This window comes from Nyctereutes procyonoides, unplaced genomic scaffold (genome assembly GCF_905146905.1).
Source record: "Nyctereutes procyonoides isolate TBG_1078 unplaced genomic scaffold, NYPRO_anot_genome, whole genome shotgun sequence".
Classification (NCBI taxonomy): Eukaryota; Metazoa; Chordata; class Mammalia; order Carnivora; family Canidae; genus Nyctereutes; species Nyctereutes procyonoides.
The window spans coordinates 12,202,446-12,224,727 of NW_026575036.1; the positions used below are offsets into that span (position 1 = coordinate 12,202,446).

Below are 22,282 nucleotides of genomic sequence, written 5' to 3' on the forward strand. Positions count from 1 at the left end.
CATATTTATTCAATTAGTTTGATCTTTTCCTGGGCTACCATTATGGGGTGTGAAACTTTCACAGTGCTGGGCAATGGCTATTAGCCATAGCTCCCAGCTGGCCACATAGTCATGAAAATAAATAACCAATAGACTTAACAACCATTCTGTACCCATATAACCATTTTTTTTAACTTTTCAGTACAGTATTCAATAAATTATATGGCATATTCAACACTTTATAAAATAGGCTTTCTGTTAGATGATTTTGCCCAAATGTAGGCTAATATAAGCATTCTGAGCACATTTTAGGCAAGCTAGGCTAAGCTCTGCTGTTCAATAGGTTAGACGTATTTAAAAGCATTTTCAACTTATGATTGGGACACTGAGTATGCCAATAAACTCATGGTAAGTTGAAGAAGATCAGTATTTCAGAATACATTGTTACTGTTCCACAAAATGTAAAAAATTTGCTAAAAGTCTAAGTAAATCCATTGAGAGAAATTTTTAGTGACGGAAATGTGCTATTAAAGGGGATTCTTAAAAAGGGGGGGGGGCAGATTCTTACCAGAGGGTTTGCAGAAATGGTGCAAAAATATTACGTAGGTTTGGTGTTTTTTCATTTGAATAGCAGCAGCTTTATAAGAGGTCAGATTTTATATAGGTTGCAATTCTGCTAATGTTTCTTTTAATTGTAGCTTTTTTGCTTTAAAATTAAAGATGATCATATTTAAAGCATTTTTATATTCCTTAGGCACTACCTCCTAGGACGGAGAAAATGACTGTTGACCAAGACTGGCCTAGTGTTTATCCTGTTGCAGCACCGTTTAAACCCTCTGCTGTACCTCTTCCCATTCGAATGGGTTATCCAGTAAAAAGGGGGGTCCCCATGGCAAAAGAGGGAAATCTAGAACTTTTAAAGGTAAGATAAATTGCTGATTCATTGGCTAAGACTTATATCGAAGTAAATGCTGATTCTCTTCCCATTCCTACCCTGCCTTGTACTTCAAAGTTTGCTATGTAGCCACAGCTTACTATATTTTAATTTAAAAAAATTTTTTTCAGGGATGCGTGGGTGGCTCAGGGGTTGTGCGTCCGCCTTTGGCTCAAGGCATGATCCCAGAGTCCCGGGATCGAGTCCCGTATCGGGCTTCCTGCATGGAGCCTGCTTCTCCCTCTGCCTATGTCTCTGCTTGTCTCTCCCTTTGTGTCTTTCATGAATAAATAAATAAAATCTTTTAAAAAATGTTATTTCAGGTAATAATGGATATTGTATTCTGACTGCCCATGGTAAAGAAGACTCAAAGAACCTTGGGCATTTCAGAATGGAATCAATTGGTCCTGTGGCTTCCCTTTTGGCTTCTTCTTTTCTATTGCATTTTCTTATCGTATCTTTTAAGTGGAACTAAGAAAAGTGAAATAACCTAATTTGAGATTGAGAATTAGGGGCTGAAATCTGTGTTATTTTATTTATTTATTTATTTATTATTTATTTATTTATTTATTTATTTATTTATTTATTTATTTTTAAGTTTTTTAAAGATTTTATTTATTTAAGAGAGAGTGAACATAAGCAGGGGGAGTGGCAGAGGTAGAGAGGGAGAAGCAGGCTTCTCACTGAGCAGGGATCCCATTGCAAGACTCCATCCCAGAACTTGGATTGTGACCTGAGCTGAAGGCAAATCCATAATTGACAGAGCCACAGAGGCGGCCTTGAAATCTACTTCTAAAAGAGATTTTAAAACTTTCTATCCAGAAAGGTAGAATATTATTTAATATTGTTATAGTCCTTAAACGTCTTTATTTCTTGAAGGAAAATACATCATATTAAATGCTTTAGTTGGTAGCGTCTATAATTATTTGTGAACTATAAACTTTTTATTTTTTTACTTTTTTTTTTTTAATTTTTTTTTTTTAATTTTTATTTATTTATGATAGTCACAGAGAGAGAGAGAGAGGCAGAGACGCAGGCAGAGGGAGAAGCAGGCTCCATGCACCGGAAGCCCGATGTGGGATTCGATCCCGGGTCTCCAGGATCGCGCCCTGGGCCAAAGGCAGGCGCCAAACCGCTGCGCCACCCAGGGATCCCAACTATAAACTTTTTAAAGAAAATATGAATACAGTTAGCCTGAGAATACATATCTTAGATGTTTAATGTTATATACAAGTACAGTTGTCAACATATGAATTGTGTTTTCTACTATATGAGAATCTTTTTCTTTTCTTTTTATTGAAGTATAGTTGACAACGCAATTTTACATTAGTTTGAGGTGTACAATGTTGTGATTCCACAAGTTTGTGTGTTATACTATGCTCACCACAAATGTAGCTACTACCTGTCGTATATAGCACTATTAAAATACCATTAACTTATTTTCTATGCTCTTTTATCCCTATGACTTATTTATTCCATAACTGGAACCCTGTATCTCTCATTCCTCTTCACCAGTTTCTCTCATCCCTCCATGCCCCTTCCCTCTGACAACCATCAGTTTGTTCTCTTTATTTATGGCTCTGTTTCTGCTTTTTTGTTTATTTTGTTTTTTGGGTTACACATGTAAGTGAAATCATACGGTATTTGTCTTTTTCTGATTTATTTCATTTAGCATATATTTGAAAGTCTTGAAAAACAAAAAAAATTGCTAAAAGATGATGGTAAAAAATGAGTTGGTAACATGGAAAAGGAGTTGTCTGCTGCTAGAGACAGGGGTAGATGAAATTTGGAGTTGTGAATGTTTCAAGAGATAGAAGAAAACAAATGTTGAGGAAACTAATCTTTTCTTCAAATGAAAGAAGAGAACTTAATTTAGGGGCACCTGGGTGGCATAGTTGGTTGAGCATCTGATTTCTGGTTTTGGCTCAGGTCATGATTTCAGGGTTGTGAGATTGAGCCCCACAGTGGGCTCCACGCTCAGCAGGACAAGTCTGTTTGAGATTCTCTCTCTTGCTCTGCCCCTCTCACCTGTGTTCTCTCTCTCTCAAATAAACAAATCTTTAAAATTTTTTAAAAAAGTTTCCATTTATGTAAAATTATATACATGTATATATTTTTTTATAGAGATGATTAGATGTTAACCAAAGTGTTAAGACTGTCGGAGCCTGAATAGTTATTTTTGTATACTAGGGGAATTAGGATGATTAAACAATAATCTGTGTCCTTCAGTGCTTTCAGTATTATAAGGGAAATATGTAGACCTGTAGATTTGTGGCAGGAAGAGGACTATAAGAACAGCATTTTTTTTTTCCACTATCATCATCATAAGATACATCATGAATCTCTATTTCAAGGAATTCATTTATTGAATTCACAATACATGTGACATAGAATTAATATTGTAAAAACTAGGTCTTATTTATTATAAAGGTTTGTTGTGTTTAGGACTTATTTTTATGAAAACTAAACTTTATGTTTTTGAGACATTAGGCTAATTTATCCTTTATTTCCCTCTATTTTAGATCCCTAATTTTCTACATTTGACTCCTGTAGCAATTAAAAAGCACTGTGAAGCTCTTAAAGGTAAGTGGTTATTTTAATATATGAACTTAATATTGACTTTGAAAATAAGAATTTCATTTCTGATGATAAAGGGGTCAGTTTATCAAGAGGGCATAACATTTGTAAATGTTCATGCACCTAAGATAGGAACACCTAAATATGTAAAGCAGAGATTCACAGAACTGAAGAGAGAAACAGCAGTAGAGCAGTAGGAGACTTCAGTATGCCATTTTCAACAATAGATAGATCATCCAGACAGAAAATCAGTAAGGAAACACTGGATGTAAACAGTATGTTTGACCAGATGGTTTAACAGATGTTTACAGAACGTTCTATCCAAAAGAAGCAGAATGCGGATTCTTCTCAAGCACATATGAAACATTCTCCAGGACAGATCATATGTTATGCTAAAAGACAAGTCTTAACAAATTTTAAAATATTGAAATCTATCAGGCACTTTTTCTGATCACAATGGTATAAAAGTAGAAATCTGTTATAAGAAAAAAACTAGAAAACTCATAAGTATGTGGAGATTGAACAACATATCCCTGAATAACCATTGGTTCAATGAAAAAAAAATCAAAAGAAAAATTTGAAAAATCTTGAAACAAATAAAAATGGAAACAATATACTAAAACTTACAGGGTGCAACTAAAGCAATTCTAAGAGGGAGGTGGATAGTGTACATTAAGAAAAAAGATCTCAAATAAACAACTTACGTATACCTCAAGGAACTAGATAAAGAACTAAACCCAAGGTTGGTAGAAGGAAGGAAGGAACAAAGATTAAAGTGAAAATATAGACTAAAAAGACAAGAGAAAAGATCGATGAAACTAAGAGCTGATTTTTTTGAAGAGATAAACAGTACACAGATCTTTTTGAAAGATAAATAGACAACAAGAGAAGAGATGACTCAAATAAAATTGTACATAAAAGGAGTCATTACAGTTGATTCCTCAGAAATATAAAGGATCATAAGAGACTACTATGAATAATTACATGCCAACTAATTTGACAAGCTAGAAGAAATGGATAAAGTTCTGGGAACATAGAACTTACCAAGACAGAATCATGAAGAAATAGGAAATCTGAACAGACCAGTTGCTAATAAGGAAATTGAATCAATAATTGAGAACCTCCCAACAAAAGAAAAATCCAGAATCAGATGGCTTTTTCTAATCATTTAAAGAGATAGTACTAATATTTCTCAAATTCTTCCCAAAAAGGAGGTACCAAGGTGACTCAGTTGGTTAAGCTCTGCCTTCAGCTCAGGTTGTAATCCTGGGGTCCTGGGATCTAGCCCTGGATTGGGCTCCCAGCTGATTAGAGAGTCTGCTTGTTCCTTTCCCTTTGCCCTCTCCACTCATGCTGTCTCTCTTTTTCTCTCAAATCAATAAATAAAATCTTTTTTATAAATTTTTCCAAAAAAGTGGGGGGCACACTTCCAAACTCATTTTATGAGGCCAGCATTACTCTGATGACCAAAACCAGAGGAGGATACTATAAGAAAAGTATTATAGGCCAATGTCCTTGATTAACGTAGATATGAAAATCCTCAACAAAAAAGTACCAAACCAAATTCAACAGTACATTTAGAGGATCATGTTAGATCAAGTGGGATTTATTTCACGGATGCAAGGATGATCTAACATGAAAATTTAGTCTATGTGATACATCACATTAACAAAATAAAACTAGAAGAACAAGCAATAAGTTCCTTGACATGGGTCTTGGCAATGATTTTTGGATTTGATACCAATACCAAAGGCAGGAAAAGCAAAAATAAACAAGAACCACATCAAACTAAAAAGCTATTACACAGCAAAGACAACCATTGACAAAATAAAAAGTCTACAGGATGGGAGAAAATATTTGTAAACCTTGGGTTAGAGGTTAATATACAACCTATATAAAGAATTCATACAACTTAGTACCAAAAAGCCCCAGACAATCCAATTAAATAGAGGGTTAGAAGAATTAATATTGTTAAAATGTTCAGACTACCCAAAACAAATTACAGATTGAATATAATCCCTCTCAAAATACCAACAGCATTTTTCACAGAATTAGAAGGAAGAATCCTAAAATTTGTATGCAACCACAAAAGCCCCTGAATAGTCAAAGCAGTCTCGAGAAAGACCAAAGCTAGAGGTATCACAGCCTTGGATTTTAAGATACACTACAAGCTGCGTAATCAAAGCAATAACGATAATCAGCACAAAAATTAAATACATAGATCAGTGGAGCAGGATAAAGAGCCTCAAAATAAGCTCATACTTACATGGTCAATTCAACCTTGACAAAGGAGGCAAGAATATGCAATGGGGAAAAGACAGTCTCTTCAGTAAATGGTGCTGGGAAAATGGGACAGCTACATGCAAAAGAATAAAACTGGAAAAGAATATCAATTTCTTATGCCACACACAAAAATAAACTCAGACTGGATTGAAGACATAAATGTGAACCTAAAACCATAAAACTGCTTAAAAACATAGGCAGTTATTTCTTTGACATTGGCCTTAGGAGTATTTTTCTAGATCTGTCTCCTTGGGAAAAGAAATAAAAGCAAAAATAAACTTCTGAGACCACTAGAATGAAAAGCTTTTGCACAATGAAGGAAGCCATCAACGAAATGAAAACCTACTGAATGGGGAAGGATATTTCCAATTGTGTGTGTGTGTGTGTAAATATTATTTAGTTGCAAGAAGGAAGAACATCTTGCCATTTGTGACAACATGGATGGGACTTGAGGACATTACACTAAGTGAAATAAGAGAGAAAGACAATTAGTGTCTGATTTCACATACATGTGAAATCTAAAAAAGCTGAACTCAGAATAGTAGGGGCTGAGAGGTTGTGGGGGAAGGGAGATGTTGGCCAAAGAATACAAACTTCTAGTTTTCTGATAAGTTCTGGGTATCTAATGTACAGAAAAGTGATTATAGTTATTATTAATGCTGTATTATATAACAGAAAGTTGCTAGGAGAATAGATCTTCTATGTTCTTACCACAAAAAGAAATGGTTATTACAGGATATTGGTGTTAGCTAGTGTTACGATTGTAATCATTTTGCAACGTATAGAAGTGAATCTAATCAACATATTGTATTATTGTATACCTTAAACATACACAATGTTTTATATCAATTATATATCAATAAAGATGGAGAAAATAACTGCATTTTTAATATATTAAATCATCTTACATTCTCAGTTACTGCTAGTTTCTCATTTTTTTGGAAAAATTTTCAAGTTGTTTTCAGTGAATTGTTAAGATGACAAATCTCCAAATTCTTTTTGTTTTTTTTCCAGACTACTCTACAAGTGGCTATGAATAATAAATAGAACCAGAAATCATAGTCCTTGTTCAGGTAGGTTAGGGACTTACCATTACATTATAGATAGCACATACATAAAAAGACGGAAGAAAATATTACAGAGTGTTGCCGATAGATACAAATGAATATAATCCAAACTGTAGATAATGTAGAAAGGTGTTGAGTAGAATAGTCAGTGGAGTCAGTAATGGAATACTTTGTAGAGAGAGTTGTCTTGAAATTGTTTAAAATAACTTCAGTGATCTGTAGATGTGGCAACAACAAGTAGTAGAAAAACTGTTGATGAAAAGCAATAGTCTTCTATTTCTCCTTTCTCACTTGGCCCCTCATTTCAGAAGTGTTATCTTTTGATCATTGTTTAGGTCTCAATTACTTTCTGAGAGTGTATTTATTTTTCTATATAATATTCTTTATGTATTCTCTCTACATATATTTTATATATATAGTTACATTAGTATATTTGTATTTTTCATATACATATGTAACATGGAAGTAATCACCAGCCCCCGATTATATCTTCAGTTCTAAATTTATTGAATTTGAATAATATTTGATTCCTAGATATAAACAGATTTCACTCACTTCTTTTTCTTTGTTAAAGATTTATTTATTTATTTGAGGGAGTGCAAGGGAGGAGGGATTGAGGGAGAGGGAAAGAGAAACTCAAGTAGACTGTCCTGAGAGCAGAGCCCCATGCAGGGCTTAATATCACAACCCTGAGATCATGATCTGAGAGGAAACCAAGAGTAGGATGCTTAACTGACTATGCTATCCAGGTGCCCCTCACTCACTTATTCTTTTCTTCCCACATGCATGGAGGTAAAGGCAAAGAACTTTTTTTTCATAGTCTTTTGCATGTTTTCATACATATATGTGTTCTGACTCAATTCCAGATCTAATTTGCATTGGACTATATACAGAATAAGGATGTTGGAATTGTTTTAGTTCACAGCTGTTATTGATTGGTTGTGTAATTTAATTCAAGGATTAGTACCTTTGGATGAATTCCTAAACTCATGCTAATTAAGAAGGAAATGTATAAATGCTTAATACACTTGTTAAGGCTTCTCAGGAAAGAAAATGAAATCTAAAAACTCTTCACAGGCAGCTTGATCATGCTGGAAGGAGAAATAGCAATAGTGATCATGATTATGATGAAATTTGAGCTTTTGGAAGAGCCTTTTATTTAAAAATATAAGGAAGAGATAAAGAAATCTTAAAAAGTAGGAATAATGACCTTACTCCTACTAGAAAAGAAAAATCTCTCCTATCTCTTCATGTATGTGGTCCTCTGTTTGGGAATAGTAGGATGCATTTCTATCCTTTTAGATTGTATGTTTCTATTTTCATTGGTGCCTGATGATAGACTGACACTGATCATTCTTCCAAATTTCTGCCCCATTCAGCACAAACCATGTATCACTTTTTGATCCTTTGTGAAGCAAGTTAAGGAATGCATTACACTGTAATAAATCTCATTTTTCTCCTTTTAAACATTATTTTTAAATGTGCATTTATAATCTAGAGACTGGGTTCTTTTAATGAGGTATTTGTAAAATATTTCATAATTCTTAAATGAAAGGCTTTCTTATAGCACATTCAGAAGAGTAGCATTATATTTTAAGTAAGTAAGTGCTTTAATCTTTCTTTAATTTTGCCTTTACACTTTTGCCAGCCTCTAGATTTAGATTGTATCTTCCAAATAACTCAAAGGCTTTTAAAATATTTCTTCTCAATTTTCTTTCAAAGTAGGTCAGTTCAGATTTTATATCTAACTTGCAAGTGGAAAATCTGAAGCACAGGAAAGTTAGGTAATTTACCAAAACTTTAATAATCAGTGGCAGAAGTTAAGTAAAAACCAAGGTCTTCCGAAGTCTAGTCTATTGCTCTACCTATCAGATGAATAGGGGTCTATTATGTACTTTCCAGTTGGCTGTGTTTTTTAGACATATAATCCGGTAATTTAAAAGTTGTAATTATCATTTGGTTATTGAAATGACTTACTCAAAGTTATGAAAAATAAAAGACTCAGTACAAACCCAAGAAATGATAAAATTCTCCAAACTAGTCTCTCTTATAAAGTGCTTGGCAGTGTTGCATCTTATAGTGCAGGATATTGGAATGAGTCCATATGGGAATGAAATTTAACTTTAGTAATCATGCTTATTTTATTTAAATGTCAGAATATTCTTAATTGCAAAGATACTTCTCTCTCCTCTAAATGTGTGAGTATTGCTCTCTTAAGCAGGGTGTTTAGGGAACAGTGTGAGCTATACGTAATTTGTTAACATATAGTTAGTTGCAGATCTTGAGGAGTCTGTAACCCAGAGTGACATTTTTCTGACTGATACTAAACCCTAAATGGAAGCTAAATATAGTACCACTATTAGAAAATTGTTAACTCTAGGAAATGTTATTGACAAAGTACCTCTCACTGTCTCTTAAATCATCATGTGGAAGAGTTCCCACATATGCCTGTGACTAGCCTCTTCTGCAGTCATGCTTTTTGGAGAAAGCACCGACCCTATGAGGTTTAATGTGTTTAATCTAAGAAACTGATTACTTTTAGGTATTCTTAGAATGAGGTTGTTTAAGGAGTGAAATTTCCATTGAAGGAAACCTAATAGTGCCAAAAGTTTTCATTTCAAGCTGAGGTGAAATAGGAATAGGGCAAAATGAAATCAATTACCTACTTAAGAAGTCCCTCAATACAGATAGCTGTAGGATACGCTGGGAGTTCCTTTCAGCTCCCCTCCCCCCCGACTTGAGGCCTGAGTTTCTGTCTCTGTGCTGTGGAAATGGATGGTGTACTGCATTCTTGTTCGCAGTGCTTGGAACTTCCTGTTATGGCCCAGTTCTCGGAGCCAGTCCCACCTCCCCTTAGGCTAGTTGTCTTTAGGCTAAAAATGAAGATGTCTTTTCCTCTTTTCTTTTAGCCCCGTTGGCACAGAAGTCACATTAGAGGAAACGTGAATTACTCTAAGGATCTCTTTAAGAATGTCCTAGGCATTTGTACTGGTTCAGTCTGAGGCCCTATTCAACTCCGTTTCTGAGAATTTAGACCATATCTCATTTTCTTCTAAGAGCTTTTTCAGAGCTTCTTTCAGTTCCCTTCAGTAGACCTTTAGTAACTTTTATTTGGAAATGAATTACTGTTAACTGTTGATTTTTCAAAAACAATAACACTCTGAACTGTTTGCTTTTAGCTGGTGAGGAGGAGTGAAACTGTCCCATAAGGTATATGCAAAGCTATAATAAGCTCCCATCAAGTCATTGTTCCCTTTTAACTAAACTTACTGCTCCCCACCAAACCCAAGCTACCTAAATCATTGATTTAATTACATTCCCTAATTAGGATTCATCTAAGGAAAAAAAGAGATGTAGGGTGATGATGTGTTTAAAGTGCAAAATTGAGAATTTGTTCTTTGATTTCATGCAACTCGAGCATCATCTCCCTCAATAATTTGATTTTGTCTGTTAGCACATATTGCGATGAGAATTTCCTTGGCAGAACTATACTTGAGATAATTTTTTTTAATTCTTAGATTTCTGCACTGAGTGGCCAGCTGCACTGGACAGTGATGAGAAATGCGAGAAGCATTTTCCCATTGAAATTGACACAGCTGATTATGTTTCAGCAGGACCATCTATTCGAAACCCCAAAGCACGAGTAGTAACCTTAAGGGTAAGAAATATTTAAAAAAAAATAAGAATTGGGGTGCCTGGGTGGCTCAGTGGTTGAGCATCTTGCCTTTGGCTCAGGGCATGATCCCAGGTCTGGAGATCGAGTCCCACATCAGGCTCCCTGTGAGGAGCCTGTTTCTCCCTCTGCTGTGTCTCTGCCCCTCTCTCTCTCATGAATAAATAAATAAAATCTTAAAAAATAATAATAAAAGAATTATAAACCATTATTTAAAAATAGCATTTTGTATGTGTGAATATAAAAGTCATTATAGAAAATTTGGGAAATACAAAAGTTTTAAGGTATAAAATATAATTGCCTATAATTTTGCCACTCACAAATAAGCACTGTTGACTCCTGAAGTTCATTTTAGTACATATATAGACAGCCTGTTAATATAGGATGATACTGTATTTGATTAGTTATCTTTTTTATTTAACAATATGGATTAAAATTTTCCAAAGTTATTAAACATTTTTAAATTTTTTTAATTGAATATAGTTGACATACATTACCATATTAGTCTGAGGGGTACAATCTAGTGACAATTATGTCTGTTACAGAATATTCACTATATAAGTATAGTTATCATCTGTCACCATACAGTTGTCACTCCTTAATATTGTTTTTGTTAACTATTTTTAAGTAATTTCCATATCCAACATAGGATTTGAACTCACAGCCCCAAGACCAAGAATCACATGTTCTACTGACTGAGCCAGCCTGGTGCCCCTATTTAATATTATTTTTAATGGCAGCATAGAAAAACATGTAAATCAGAGTCTGTTCTGTATGAAGGCAGTGTTTGAAGAGGGGTGGATATTGATATATAAGAAACCAAGATCTGAAAGCTTTGACTTTTAGTTCACTCTCTCAGAGATTTCCTAGGAAATAAATGATAAATAATAGTGGTTATAATTCCTCTTTTTAAATATCTATAGCTTGTTTATTTCTTTTAGTATTTTTCATTAGATGAAGTTTCTAAAACAATGTTTATGTAGTCTCTTTAGCTGTTTTGTACGTCAGTGGGTGTGTGTCTGGTTTTTAGCCTCTAACTATAAATTGGATTTCAGTATGAGATAATAACATCTATTATGTTAATGATGTGTCTTATTCTTATAGCATTTTTGAAATGATCGCCTTTGAATTATTGTAATAAATTATATTGTTAGGTTTTCAAATACTGAAGCATTTCTGAACCTTGATTATTTTGTAGTACATACTTTTTTACTTTACTGTGGATTTGCTTTGTTAGCATTTTTTTTGGGATCGTTTGTCCTAATCTCTTGCTGCTTTGGAGAAACATTAAATCCCTGCTCTTACTCATTAGGACCATACTACTACATACCACTGCACTTACTCTGATAGCTTCTATGTATTTGAAACCACTGTTAGTTTCCTCTGGTAAGAGTTTTGATCCATATGGCATGTCTGTCTCATACAGCAGTCATGGAGCAGTTGATGGTTTTTTTTTTTAACTAAAAAAGTGGTAGATTTACAAAAAAGTTTCAAGGATAGTTCCCAGAATCCCCCTATTTTTCACACTACATTTTTTTGTTGTTAACATCTTATTGTGATACATTTATTACAACTAATGAGTCAATATTGATACATTAGTTATTAAAGTTCATTCTTTATTCAGATTTCTTTTTTTAAAGATTTTATTTATTTGAGAGAAGAGTGTGCAGTAAAGAACGTGAGTTAGGGGGAGCAGAGGGAGATGGACGATAATAGGCTCGCCATGAGAAAGAGTCTCTTGACACCAGGTTCTATCCCAGGGTCCTAGGTTCATGATCTGAGCCAAAGGCAGCCACTTAACTCACTGAGGCACCCAGGTACCCCTATTCAGATTTCTTTAGGCACCTCTTGCCTTGTGGGGTTTCTCAGAATTTGCTTGCTTTTGCTGACCTTGACAGTTCTGAGAAGTACTAATTACATATTTTATGAAATGTACTGCATTTTAGATTTATTTGATGTTCGTCTCATGTTTAGACTGGTATGTATTTTTGGGAGGAAAACCACACCAGTAAAGTGCCATTTTCATCACGTCATAACAAGGGTAGAGGCTCCTAATATGATGTTCCTAATAATGAAGGTTTGATCATCAAATAATACTTTGAGGTACTATTTGCAAGTTTTCTTCACTATAAATGGACTCTTCTTATTTCTTTTTTCTTTCTTTTCTTTTCTTTTCTTTTCTTTTCTTTCTTTTCTTTTTTCTTTCTTTTTTCTTTCACCCTTTAGAAGGAAGTCATTATGCATAGCCCATACTTAATGGAGTTAGTAGTTATATTCTACCTCCCTGAGGGAGAAATGTCACATAAATTGTTTGTAATTCTTCTATATGGGTGATTAGTCTGTTCTCTTCCATTTATTTATTCAACTATTTGTTTATATCATTGTGGACTCATGGATTATTTATATTAGCATTTGGATTATAATCCAACAATAATACATTGTTACTTTTGTTGCTCAAATTGTTCCAGCTTTGGCCATTGGTAACTCTTGTAGTTGGCTACCATGCTCCATCATTTGTTTTTTTAGATAGTTTTTTATTTTTTGGCAAAACAAAATGCTCCCGGCTTATAATACATGTAACTTACCCCAATCTTAGAATCAGCTGTTCTCCGGGGAGCCTGACTAATGTATTTCTGATTCATCTATTCTGGAATATGACTGTCCACCTTTTTGAGATACCTTCCAGGACCCTCACAAAATTAGTTTTTGTACTCCACGTAGTCTGTATTTTAAGTCAGTACACTCCATGTGGACTGGAAAAATATGTTGACAATCTCTGTAACCATTTTTATACTATAAGGTAACAAACTTTAATTTCTAGAAATTTTTCAGGGATACATCAGTGTTTGATATGTAATTTCCTTTCTTTGCTGGGTTTTGGTATTAGGATTGTGCCTTCTTTATGAAATTTATGAAGCTTGTCAGCTTTTGTTTATTTCCTAGAATAAATACAGCAATATGTTTATGTGTTTAGAGTGATTGAAAAGATTTTAAATCACAAAGACCATACATATCTACTGTATAAATAAAAGGGGGGGCAACCTTAAAATTCTGCTTGGCTGACGTTCCACAGATTATTGTAAAGTACCTAGGGAGTGGGGTTCAGTCTGATCTCAGTTTGAACCCCACGTTGGGTATAGGGATTACTTAAAAATAAAAAATTTAAAAGTACCTAGAGATAATATTATACCTGATACATTTCTCATAACTTAGCAAATGTTGCCTCTTTTTAATGGTAATGATAATGATACTAGCCAACTTGTTGAGCTTTGTGTTATGTGGTTTAAAAAAAAAAAAACCTCTGAACTCAGAGTCAGGAAACCTAGATTTTTGCTTTACTATTTGTGGGCCTTAATCTCCATTTCCAGAATAGACATCTGGTTCCCTACTGGTTCTTTTTGCTTATTTTATTTTACATAAAAATAATCTCATTGCATTATTTGAAGTATACCACAAGATACCACTTACTGTATCAGGCTACCATCCTCTCTTGTCTCTTTTTTATCTTGCCGTATCAGTTCTTTGTGTTCTTTTCCCCTGACTCATGTCTGCCTTTCTTGGACTCTTCACTCTACCTACTGACTGTTAAAGCTCAGTGGTAGTTTCCTGAATGGTGTCAGGTAGTTAAAGGGTAGAAGTAGGTAAAACAGTGGGACTAAAGCATGTACATTCTGGCATGATTTATTTTTTATTTTTATTTATTTTAAGGGGCAGGAGGCAGAGGGGGAGAGAGAGAAGAAGAGAGAAAATCCCAAGCAGGCTCCATGCCCAATGCAGAGCCCAAAATGGAGCTAAATCCTATGACCCTGATATCATGAGCTGAGCCAAAATCAAGGGTCAGATACTTAACCGACTGAGCCACCCAGATACCTTCTGGCAGAGTTTAAAGTGATACTTTGAAGCTAGTTAAATATTATAAAGTATTATATAAGGAGATACTCAAATTTTTAAATTTAGAGAAAGATGATACCATATTTTTCTTGATAATCATAAAAGTAGATCAGAGTTAAAAAACAACTTCATATTTGTGTAAGAATTTAAAAAGGCTTTCTTCTGTTTATTCTCATTTATTTCTGACAAAAATCTTGTGAGTCGATTCTATTTTATAATGAGGAAACAGTAAGATCAAATGATTTGCTTAAAGTCACTTAGCAAAAAAAAAAAAAGTAGAAAATCTAGAAATGAAACCGAAGTCTTATCTTTTGTATACAACTACAAGTTCTTTAACCGCACTGCGCTTCTAAACAGAGAAGATATTTCACACAATAAGACATTTCTCAATTTATATAGTTCTTAAATATGGGCATTTGAAAATACACACATATAACCATGACCTCCTATGATTTGAAATGTCAGTATTGCTTTGGGGATAATGTTAGTAGTGCAATATTGATTCCTTAAAATGTAGCAACTTGAAAATAGAAAAATCCAAGGATTCTTTTGAATTTTGAAAAAAAAGAATGATAGTGAATGCCACTCAGCTTCAGAGTCAGGCTATTGAGTCCAGGTTAGACTACATTTGCAGTGCCTTTGAGTGCTAGCAGGTGGCGTGAGTGTACCACATAGCTCTTTCTAAAATATGTATGAGTTTCTGGCATAAGCTCTATATAATTTTTGAACATTAAAATGTTAATGTGAATGTACGTTTTAAAGCAGTTAGAATAATCAGCATTGCTGCCTTTTTTTTTTATTACTTACATGAAGCTAGAACACTTAAATTTTTTAAATGGTAAATTTTTGAATTTATTGTTGAACATGATGAAGGGAGTTTTAAAAGGAAAAAATCATTCCATTCTCACCATTCTAATGTAAAAACTATTCTTTCTCTATCTGTATGGATGCATATATACAATTTTTTTTCAAATATTTTTATAATTATAATCATAATGTAGATTCATTTTATGATTTTCTTGTACGTAATTCTTATTGTTAACAATCAGAATTATTGTAGAATTTCTTTATTTTATCCCTTAAGCTAATAACCTGGTTGTTGACGCGTTTTTTTCCAGAGGACTGTGGTAATTTGCACTGCCTGCACCTAGAACTATTCTGTTAGGTTGATACTTAATAGTCAATATTTTTCTGCATATGTTCTTTAAAGGTGTATTTTATTTATTCATTTACTATATTTTCTGTAGTTCAAATAAAAATTCACAAGGCTTAAAAAAATAATGTATCCTTTCTTTTTTCATTTATGTGTTCATTCAACAAATACATGTTACGTGCTCTTTAAGTGCCAAACCATCACCAAAAATGGGACAGATACCATTCTTATCCTCAAAGGTTTGCAGTCTAATGGATAAAATGAAAAATAAATAAGCTCTTATGCTATGTCTTGAGGGAAGTGCAGAGTTATTGAAGCTAGAAAGAAGTAGATGTGATTTTATTTTATTTTTTTTTTAATTTTTATTTATTTATGATAGTCACAGAGAGAGAGAGGCAGAGACACAGGCAGAGGGAGAAGCAGGCTCCATGCACCGGGAGCCCGATGTGGGATTCGATCCCGGGTCTCCAGGATCGCGCCCTGGGCCAAAGGCAGGCGCCAAACCGCTGCGCCACCCAGGGATCCAGTAGATGTGATTTTAAAATCTTATTTAGCCTTTTTTTTTTCTTCATACAATTATGGATCTTTCTTATTTTTAATGAATGCTGTCCATAGGAAAACAGCCTGTGGTTTACCGTATTTAACTGTTGTAGTATCTGACCTATTTTCCTGTGTCAAGCCTTTTTATCTTTTAGATACTTTCAGCCCATGCCATAATTCTCTACAAATTAAAAAGTGTGATCATGTAATCCAGTATTCCCCAAAATATATTTTAAGGAAGACTAATTCCATGAGCTTTGAAAAGTAGAATATGGGGGGGGGGGTGGATAAAAGGTAGAATATGAGGTCATATAAATTTGGGAATTGTTACATGAGAATCCTGCATCCTGAAATTTCAGAATGCTCAAGGCATATTAGCTCTTCCAAGAAATCCTTCTATAAAAACCAGTTTAACTCTGCATTTCCTGAATGTATTCAACAGAAATAGACTTTTTAGAGAAATCTTCTTAGCAGTCTCTGGGACTAGTATTAACATTTTGAGAAATATTGAGCTGAATTATTTCAAACGTTTTGATCTTCATGAATACTATATTCTAGCCTCCATGAGATATCAGTACCTTTTAAAATAAATATCCCTGAACTAGTTGCAATGATATGGGTCTCATAATTGCATGGTGGAAAATATCTTTAAGCCTTTTTGTTTTATCATTTATTCCTATATTCCAGCATTACTAATTGAGTTTAATTCTGTTTGTATTACTCATAAGCTGTAATTTCATGTATTTAAGAGACTTGTTATTGGTTCTTTCAGAAAGGTGCTAATGCCCAGAACTTTCAAAGAACTTGAAACAGTTCACTCCCCCTCTCTTTTTTTCCATGGGTAAGATCAGGCTTCATAATGCATGCCAGTTACTAACTATATATAGACAAGAGTGCAGGGTTGCAAGTTTCGTTTTGGTTTGTTTAATGTTAATATAAATAATATTGGTACTGGGGTTTTATTCTCACTAAACAAAGTATCTGAAGTGAGTTTTCTCCAATAACTTTTTATTTTTAAGGTTAAACTTTCTAGTTTGAATTTAGATGATCATGCAAAGAAGAAACTTATTAAACTTGTGGGAGAGCGATACTGCAAGACAACAGATGTGCTTACCATCACAACAGACAGGTAAAAAAAGAAAAGTTCAGATTGGTCATTGTGTTTTATTGTTTTCTAATCCCCTGACAGTCCTTTTCTTAAGAAATGATATTAAAAAGTCAAGGTAGCCTTTTATATCAAATTATATTAACATATTAGGTCAGTGAAGTTGCCCAGTTCATGTGTTTAATATGGTGACACTAGTCTACTGTTACTGTCCTCTTTATGGACATGGAGAGAAGCTTGTTTAACTGCCTTGTTAAATTATTGTTATTTAAAAAAAATAAAATTGTTATTTTTCAGTATTGATATCCATGTGTAATTAGACTTAGGGAAGATGTTAGAAGAAAACAAAAGTATGATTTGCCAGTGATTAAGGTTTAAACAGGTTTTTACAAAGTCAGATCTTAGAGTTCAAAGTTTAGTGATTAAATACAGAAATTTAATTTACTTAGGCAATTTTGTAAATAAGCAGGATTTTAGCGAATTTACTTCATAAAGGCAGTATTTTTTTATTTTATTTTTTATTGGAGTTCCAATTTGCCAACATATAGCTTAACACCCAATGCTCATCCCACCAAGTGCCCCCCTCAGTGCCCATCACCCAGTCATAAAGGCAGTATTAAATTTACCTCATGAATTTATAAATTAGGTCATTTGAGGTGAAAAGGAGTTATTGGTACATTTTTACAAAAGGGTTATTTTATTTCTTTTTATAGAGGGGAGAGAGGGGCAGAGAGAAAGGGGGAGAGAGAATCTTAAGCAGGCCTCAAGCCCAACATGGAGTCTTCTCACAAAGGACTCGAACTCACAGCTCTGAAATTATGACCTGAGCTGAAATCAAGAGTTGGACACTTAATCGACTGAGCCACCCGGGTGCCATGGGTTTTTTTTTTTTTTTTTTTTTTTAATTTCTATCTTATCTTTGGTTGTTTCTAAATTATGTCAAAATACAAAGACCTACCTTTAGAGAAAAGCAAGTGGGCAGATAACTTTTCTCCCTTCCTATTCCAGTTTTAAAACATTTGGAGATACCAATATCGATTTGGTTTTATATTCTGCTTAGCGGTGGGAAGAAGTAGCATGACATACATAAGTGATGGCAACAATGTGAGGGTGGAAAAAGCTTGGGAACCTTGGTTTCAGATTACTACTGTATGGAGGAAAAATAGATTTGAAATATATTAGTATTATTCTTTTTTATTGTCTTTAGAAAATATAATAGTTTTTAGCTTGTACAACTTTAAGAATACCTTTAAAATGTTTGCTCTTTGAAATTCTGTAAGTATCTGACAATGATTTTTTTCCCTAAGTTTTCAAGTGTGTGTGTATGTATTATGGCAGCAACTATTTAAAGGACTACTAAACTTAGGTATAGAATAAGCAGAGTACCGTTAAAGTCATATGTCATATGATGGTTTTATTTTATATTCAGAGAAATTGGAAATAATGATTTCTATATGATTTTATTAATCTAAAAGCTAAACTTGCTGTCTCGTATTTACGTAGAAGTTTCACCCAATATTAAATTAATAATTCCATTTTAAATATAACAACAGCAATACAGCATTGAATAGTGTAGTTCATTTTTTTTAAAACTTGGCTCTGGAGAAATCAAGATGAACATTTAGATTAAATCAGTCATTAATCTATCCCTGTTTTTAAAATGAATCCCAGGGATACCTGGGTGGCTCAGCTGTTTAGCGCCTGTCTTTGGCCCAGGGCATGATCCTGGAGACCCGGGATTGAATCCCACGTCGGGCTCCCGGTGCATGGAGCCTGCTTCTCCCTCTGCCTCTCTCTGCCTCTCTCTGCCTCTCTCTTTCTCTCTTTCTCACTGTGTGCCTATCATAAATAAATAAAATTAAAAAAAATTAAAAAAAAATTTAAAATGAATCCCATAGATAACGCTCACAGTGTCCAGCAGACTCTTAACCCTGAGACTGTGAAAGGCACGTTGACTGGACAAAGTCATATTAAAAATAGTGTAAAACTATTATCAGATACAAACAACGCCATCAGTGATAAAAGTGAAGAGAAGTAAAAATAAATACATACAAAATAAAGTGACACCAGTTTTCAGGAGCCTTAAGTAGTGACTGACATAGACTATTCTTATTCCAAGAACAGAATTTTCCTAAAGGTAGGATATTCCCTGTTGAGAGGTAATATCTGAATATAAGTTATCCTTTGTATTTAATATTTGTGTATTTTGCATATTGTTTTATATACTGAATTTTTGAAATTTTGACTTCCTCCCTCTCTGTTACAGATGCCCTTTAAAGAGACAGAATTATGATTATGCAATGTATCTGCTAACAGTTTTATACCATGAGTCTTGGGTAAGTGATTGTGTGTGAATGTTTAATAATTTTGTCAGTGTAATTTAGATGGTGTTAACATTTCAAAACAGCCTGTGGCAAGTACTCAATTGGTTTAATGAACCACTGAACTAAGGATTTATGAAATGTTAAAAATAACTTCTAGTGACATTGAAAGTGAGAACCTTCAAATAGATTACGCAGTACATCTCAGGACCTTACAGAAATCAGATGACTAAATGCCTTTAAAATTCAGAGTTTCTGTCTTTAGTTGGAAGATTTAAAATTTTTATTTTTTCTTTTGTTTGACTTTGGCTGAAAGTTATCAAAGTTATGGAAGGTAAATCACATGTATAACTTGAGAATTTATAACTCATACTACTGTTGAAATAAACTACATAACAAAGCCCCAAAATTTTATAGAAAGGCATTTTAAATATTTATTCAAGTTTTTAGTTAATGCATAGCCTTTTGTATGAATATTTCACTGGCATACACTAGGGACAGGTAGGGGCAATTAATTATTTAAATAGTATTAAAAATTATCTCTTTTTTTTAAGATTTTATTTATTTATTCATGATAGACACAGAGAGAGAGGCAGAGACACAGGCAGAGCCGGGGAGCCTGTTGTGGGACTTGATCCAGGCACCCCAGGATCACGCTCCGAGCCAAAGGCAGACACAACCCCTGAGCCACTTCGGCGTCCCGATAGTATTGAAAATAGCCTTGTGTCTGACTGGATTTATTGAGTTTATAATTAATGTAAGCATATACATTTATTTGTAAGGAAGTTTTTCTTATGCTTGAGCATCACCTTACCTAATTTAAGGTTAGTATCTAATATGTTTGGGTAACTCGGGTTTTAAGTATTGTTAAAAATTAAAGTAACTTTAAATATGCATACAAATTAAATTTTTTTGCAGCTTGCCTAATAGACATGGGATTCAATAGCATTTTCTATTAGGAACATTTGAAGGAATGGAGACAGCTGGAGAGAGTCACTCTAGATATTCGAAAGACGTCATGTGAAAGAATGAAAGAAGGGTTGAATTTGTTTTTCATGTCTTTTAGGGATACAACAAGGTAGAAACAATAGGGAAACAGACTTTTTCACTGAGTACAAACTTTCTAAGAAAGTCATTTAAAGATGGAGTGGGCTACTTTTAATAGGTAGAAAATATTCCATCCATTGGCTACTTAGTGGGGATATAGTGGTGAAAGTTTCACTCTCCTTAGATAGTTGGATTAGATACTCTTGGGAATCTTCTGCCATCCCTGAGATATTGTAATTTTGTAATTCTGTGAACACATGTAACCATTTTCTGAACTGCTTACAGCATTTCCTTCATAGTAACAATAAAACCATAGCATAAGAACATAAGTGAAAAAGAAAAGAAAATTTTGTTGCCAAGTTAGTAAAGAACAAAAAGTAGCTGATAGCTTTTCTCTTCTTCCTAGGCGTTCTAATTATCATAATTCATCTGGATTTTCTAGTTCCTGGCTTCAGGAACAATATCATAATAGCAATTAATCTCTCTTTCCTGTCAGTTGATTTTATAAATACCTTTGGCTTAATGTAATTAAGTTTTCCTTTGAACCGGCAACATGGCTGAATTAGCTACAGCCGTATGGTTGATCGTTAAAGAGTTAATACCAAACAATAAAAGCCAACCGGTTTTGAATCTCTCTTGCCAGCAGCCTGTAAAATGAATTTGCCCCAAAGGAAATGACAGGCATAAATAAATTCAGTGAAAGTTGACTTACTGGATTCTTTCTGTGGTTCCATGACATAGAATCCAAACATTTTGTATTCTGTATTCACGCTAGTAGCGTTTGATCTTTAATGCTAATTACTTTGATGCCAGAATAAGTAGCCACATACATCTGTCCTGAACAGATATAATTAAAGAATTTCTATATTAAACTTGGCACTTGATTCTTTGTAAATAAGTACCATCAGTGAAGAAGCTTTAAGAAAATGCAGATGAGCTGTGAAATTTTGCAAAGCTGGTGGAACAGAATTTTTATTGAATTGAAATTCTTTTTTCCTTCACCAGCATGGAATTCAGACTTGAAATTGATGCTACCACCTGGTATTTAATCAAATATTTAGAAAGCCCCCTTTTAATCCATTCCTTTATTTTTTAACTAGTTTCAGAACATTTAAAACCTGAAAGGTAAGCTGCTCTTAATTTTCTGGCTTTTTAATGTTTCTGTGAAGGTTACCTCCAAGTATTGAGGGAAAAATAGTTGGTAGTTTTATGTAGCACACAGTTCGGAAACTTGTATGAAAACATGTTCCTCTAAACCTCAGGATAAGGAAATTACTATTGTATGCTGTTCAAAACAGTTTAACTTTGGAAGTATCAAAGTAGACTTCAAAAAGCATAGATTTCACATACCATGGACTTCAAGCATGGAGGCTTAACAGTAAGTTGAGGAAAGGTTATGGCACTGCGAGGAGGTGGTAAGAGACCAGAGGATTAAACCATTTACCTTTGGCAGTTCAAAGAAGCAAAGAGTTGTAGAAATTTGTTTTAGTATTTCAGTATGACACATTGTTAGCATGGGAGTGAGTTAAGTTTTATCCTTTGGAACTATACAGACCTGGATTTGAATTCTGTTACTTCTTACTTGTGTAGCCTTGGCCAGCCATTTGGCCTCTGAGGTTTGGGTTTCTTCTAAGGGTTTTTGGATAGATAGGGAGAACTTGCATGATATGTCTGCTAGGTAGTGGGGTCTCAGTAAATATTGGCTATTAATA

General features: G+C 34.0%; 1 protein-coding gene across 2 annotated transcripts in view; it reads left to right on the forward strand.

Annotated features, from left to right (window-relative positions):
- Nucleotides 1–22,282, forward strand: part of MRPS35 (mitochondrial ribosomal protein S35) — a 45,810-nt gene that overhangs the window by 3,880 nt on the left and 19,648 nt on the right. For both annotated transcript variants that reach the window (XM_055318793.1, XM_055318794.1), the window contains exons 3-7: nucleotides 734–901; nucleotides 3,436–3,496; nucleotides 10,359–10,498; nucleotides 17,117–17,226; nucleotides 19,469–19,538. In XM_055318793.1, the coding sequence (XP_055174768.1) occupies nucleotides 734–901; nucleotides 3,436–3,496; nucleotides 10,359–10,498; nucleotides 17,117–17,226; nucleotides 19,469–19,538 (549 nt within the window). The remainder of the gene's footprint in view (nucleotides 1–733; nucleotides 902–3,435; nucleotides 3,497–10,358; nucleotides 10,499–17,116; nucleotides 17,227–19,468; nucleotides 19,539–22,282) is intronic.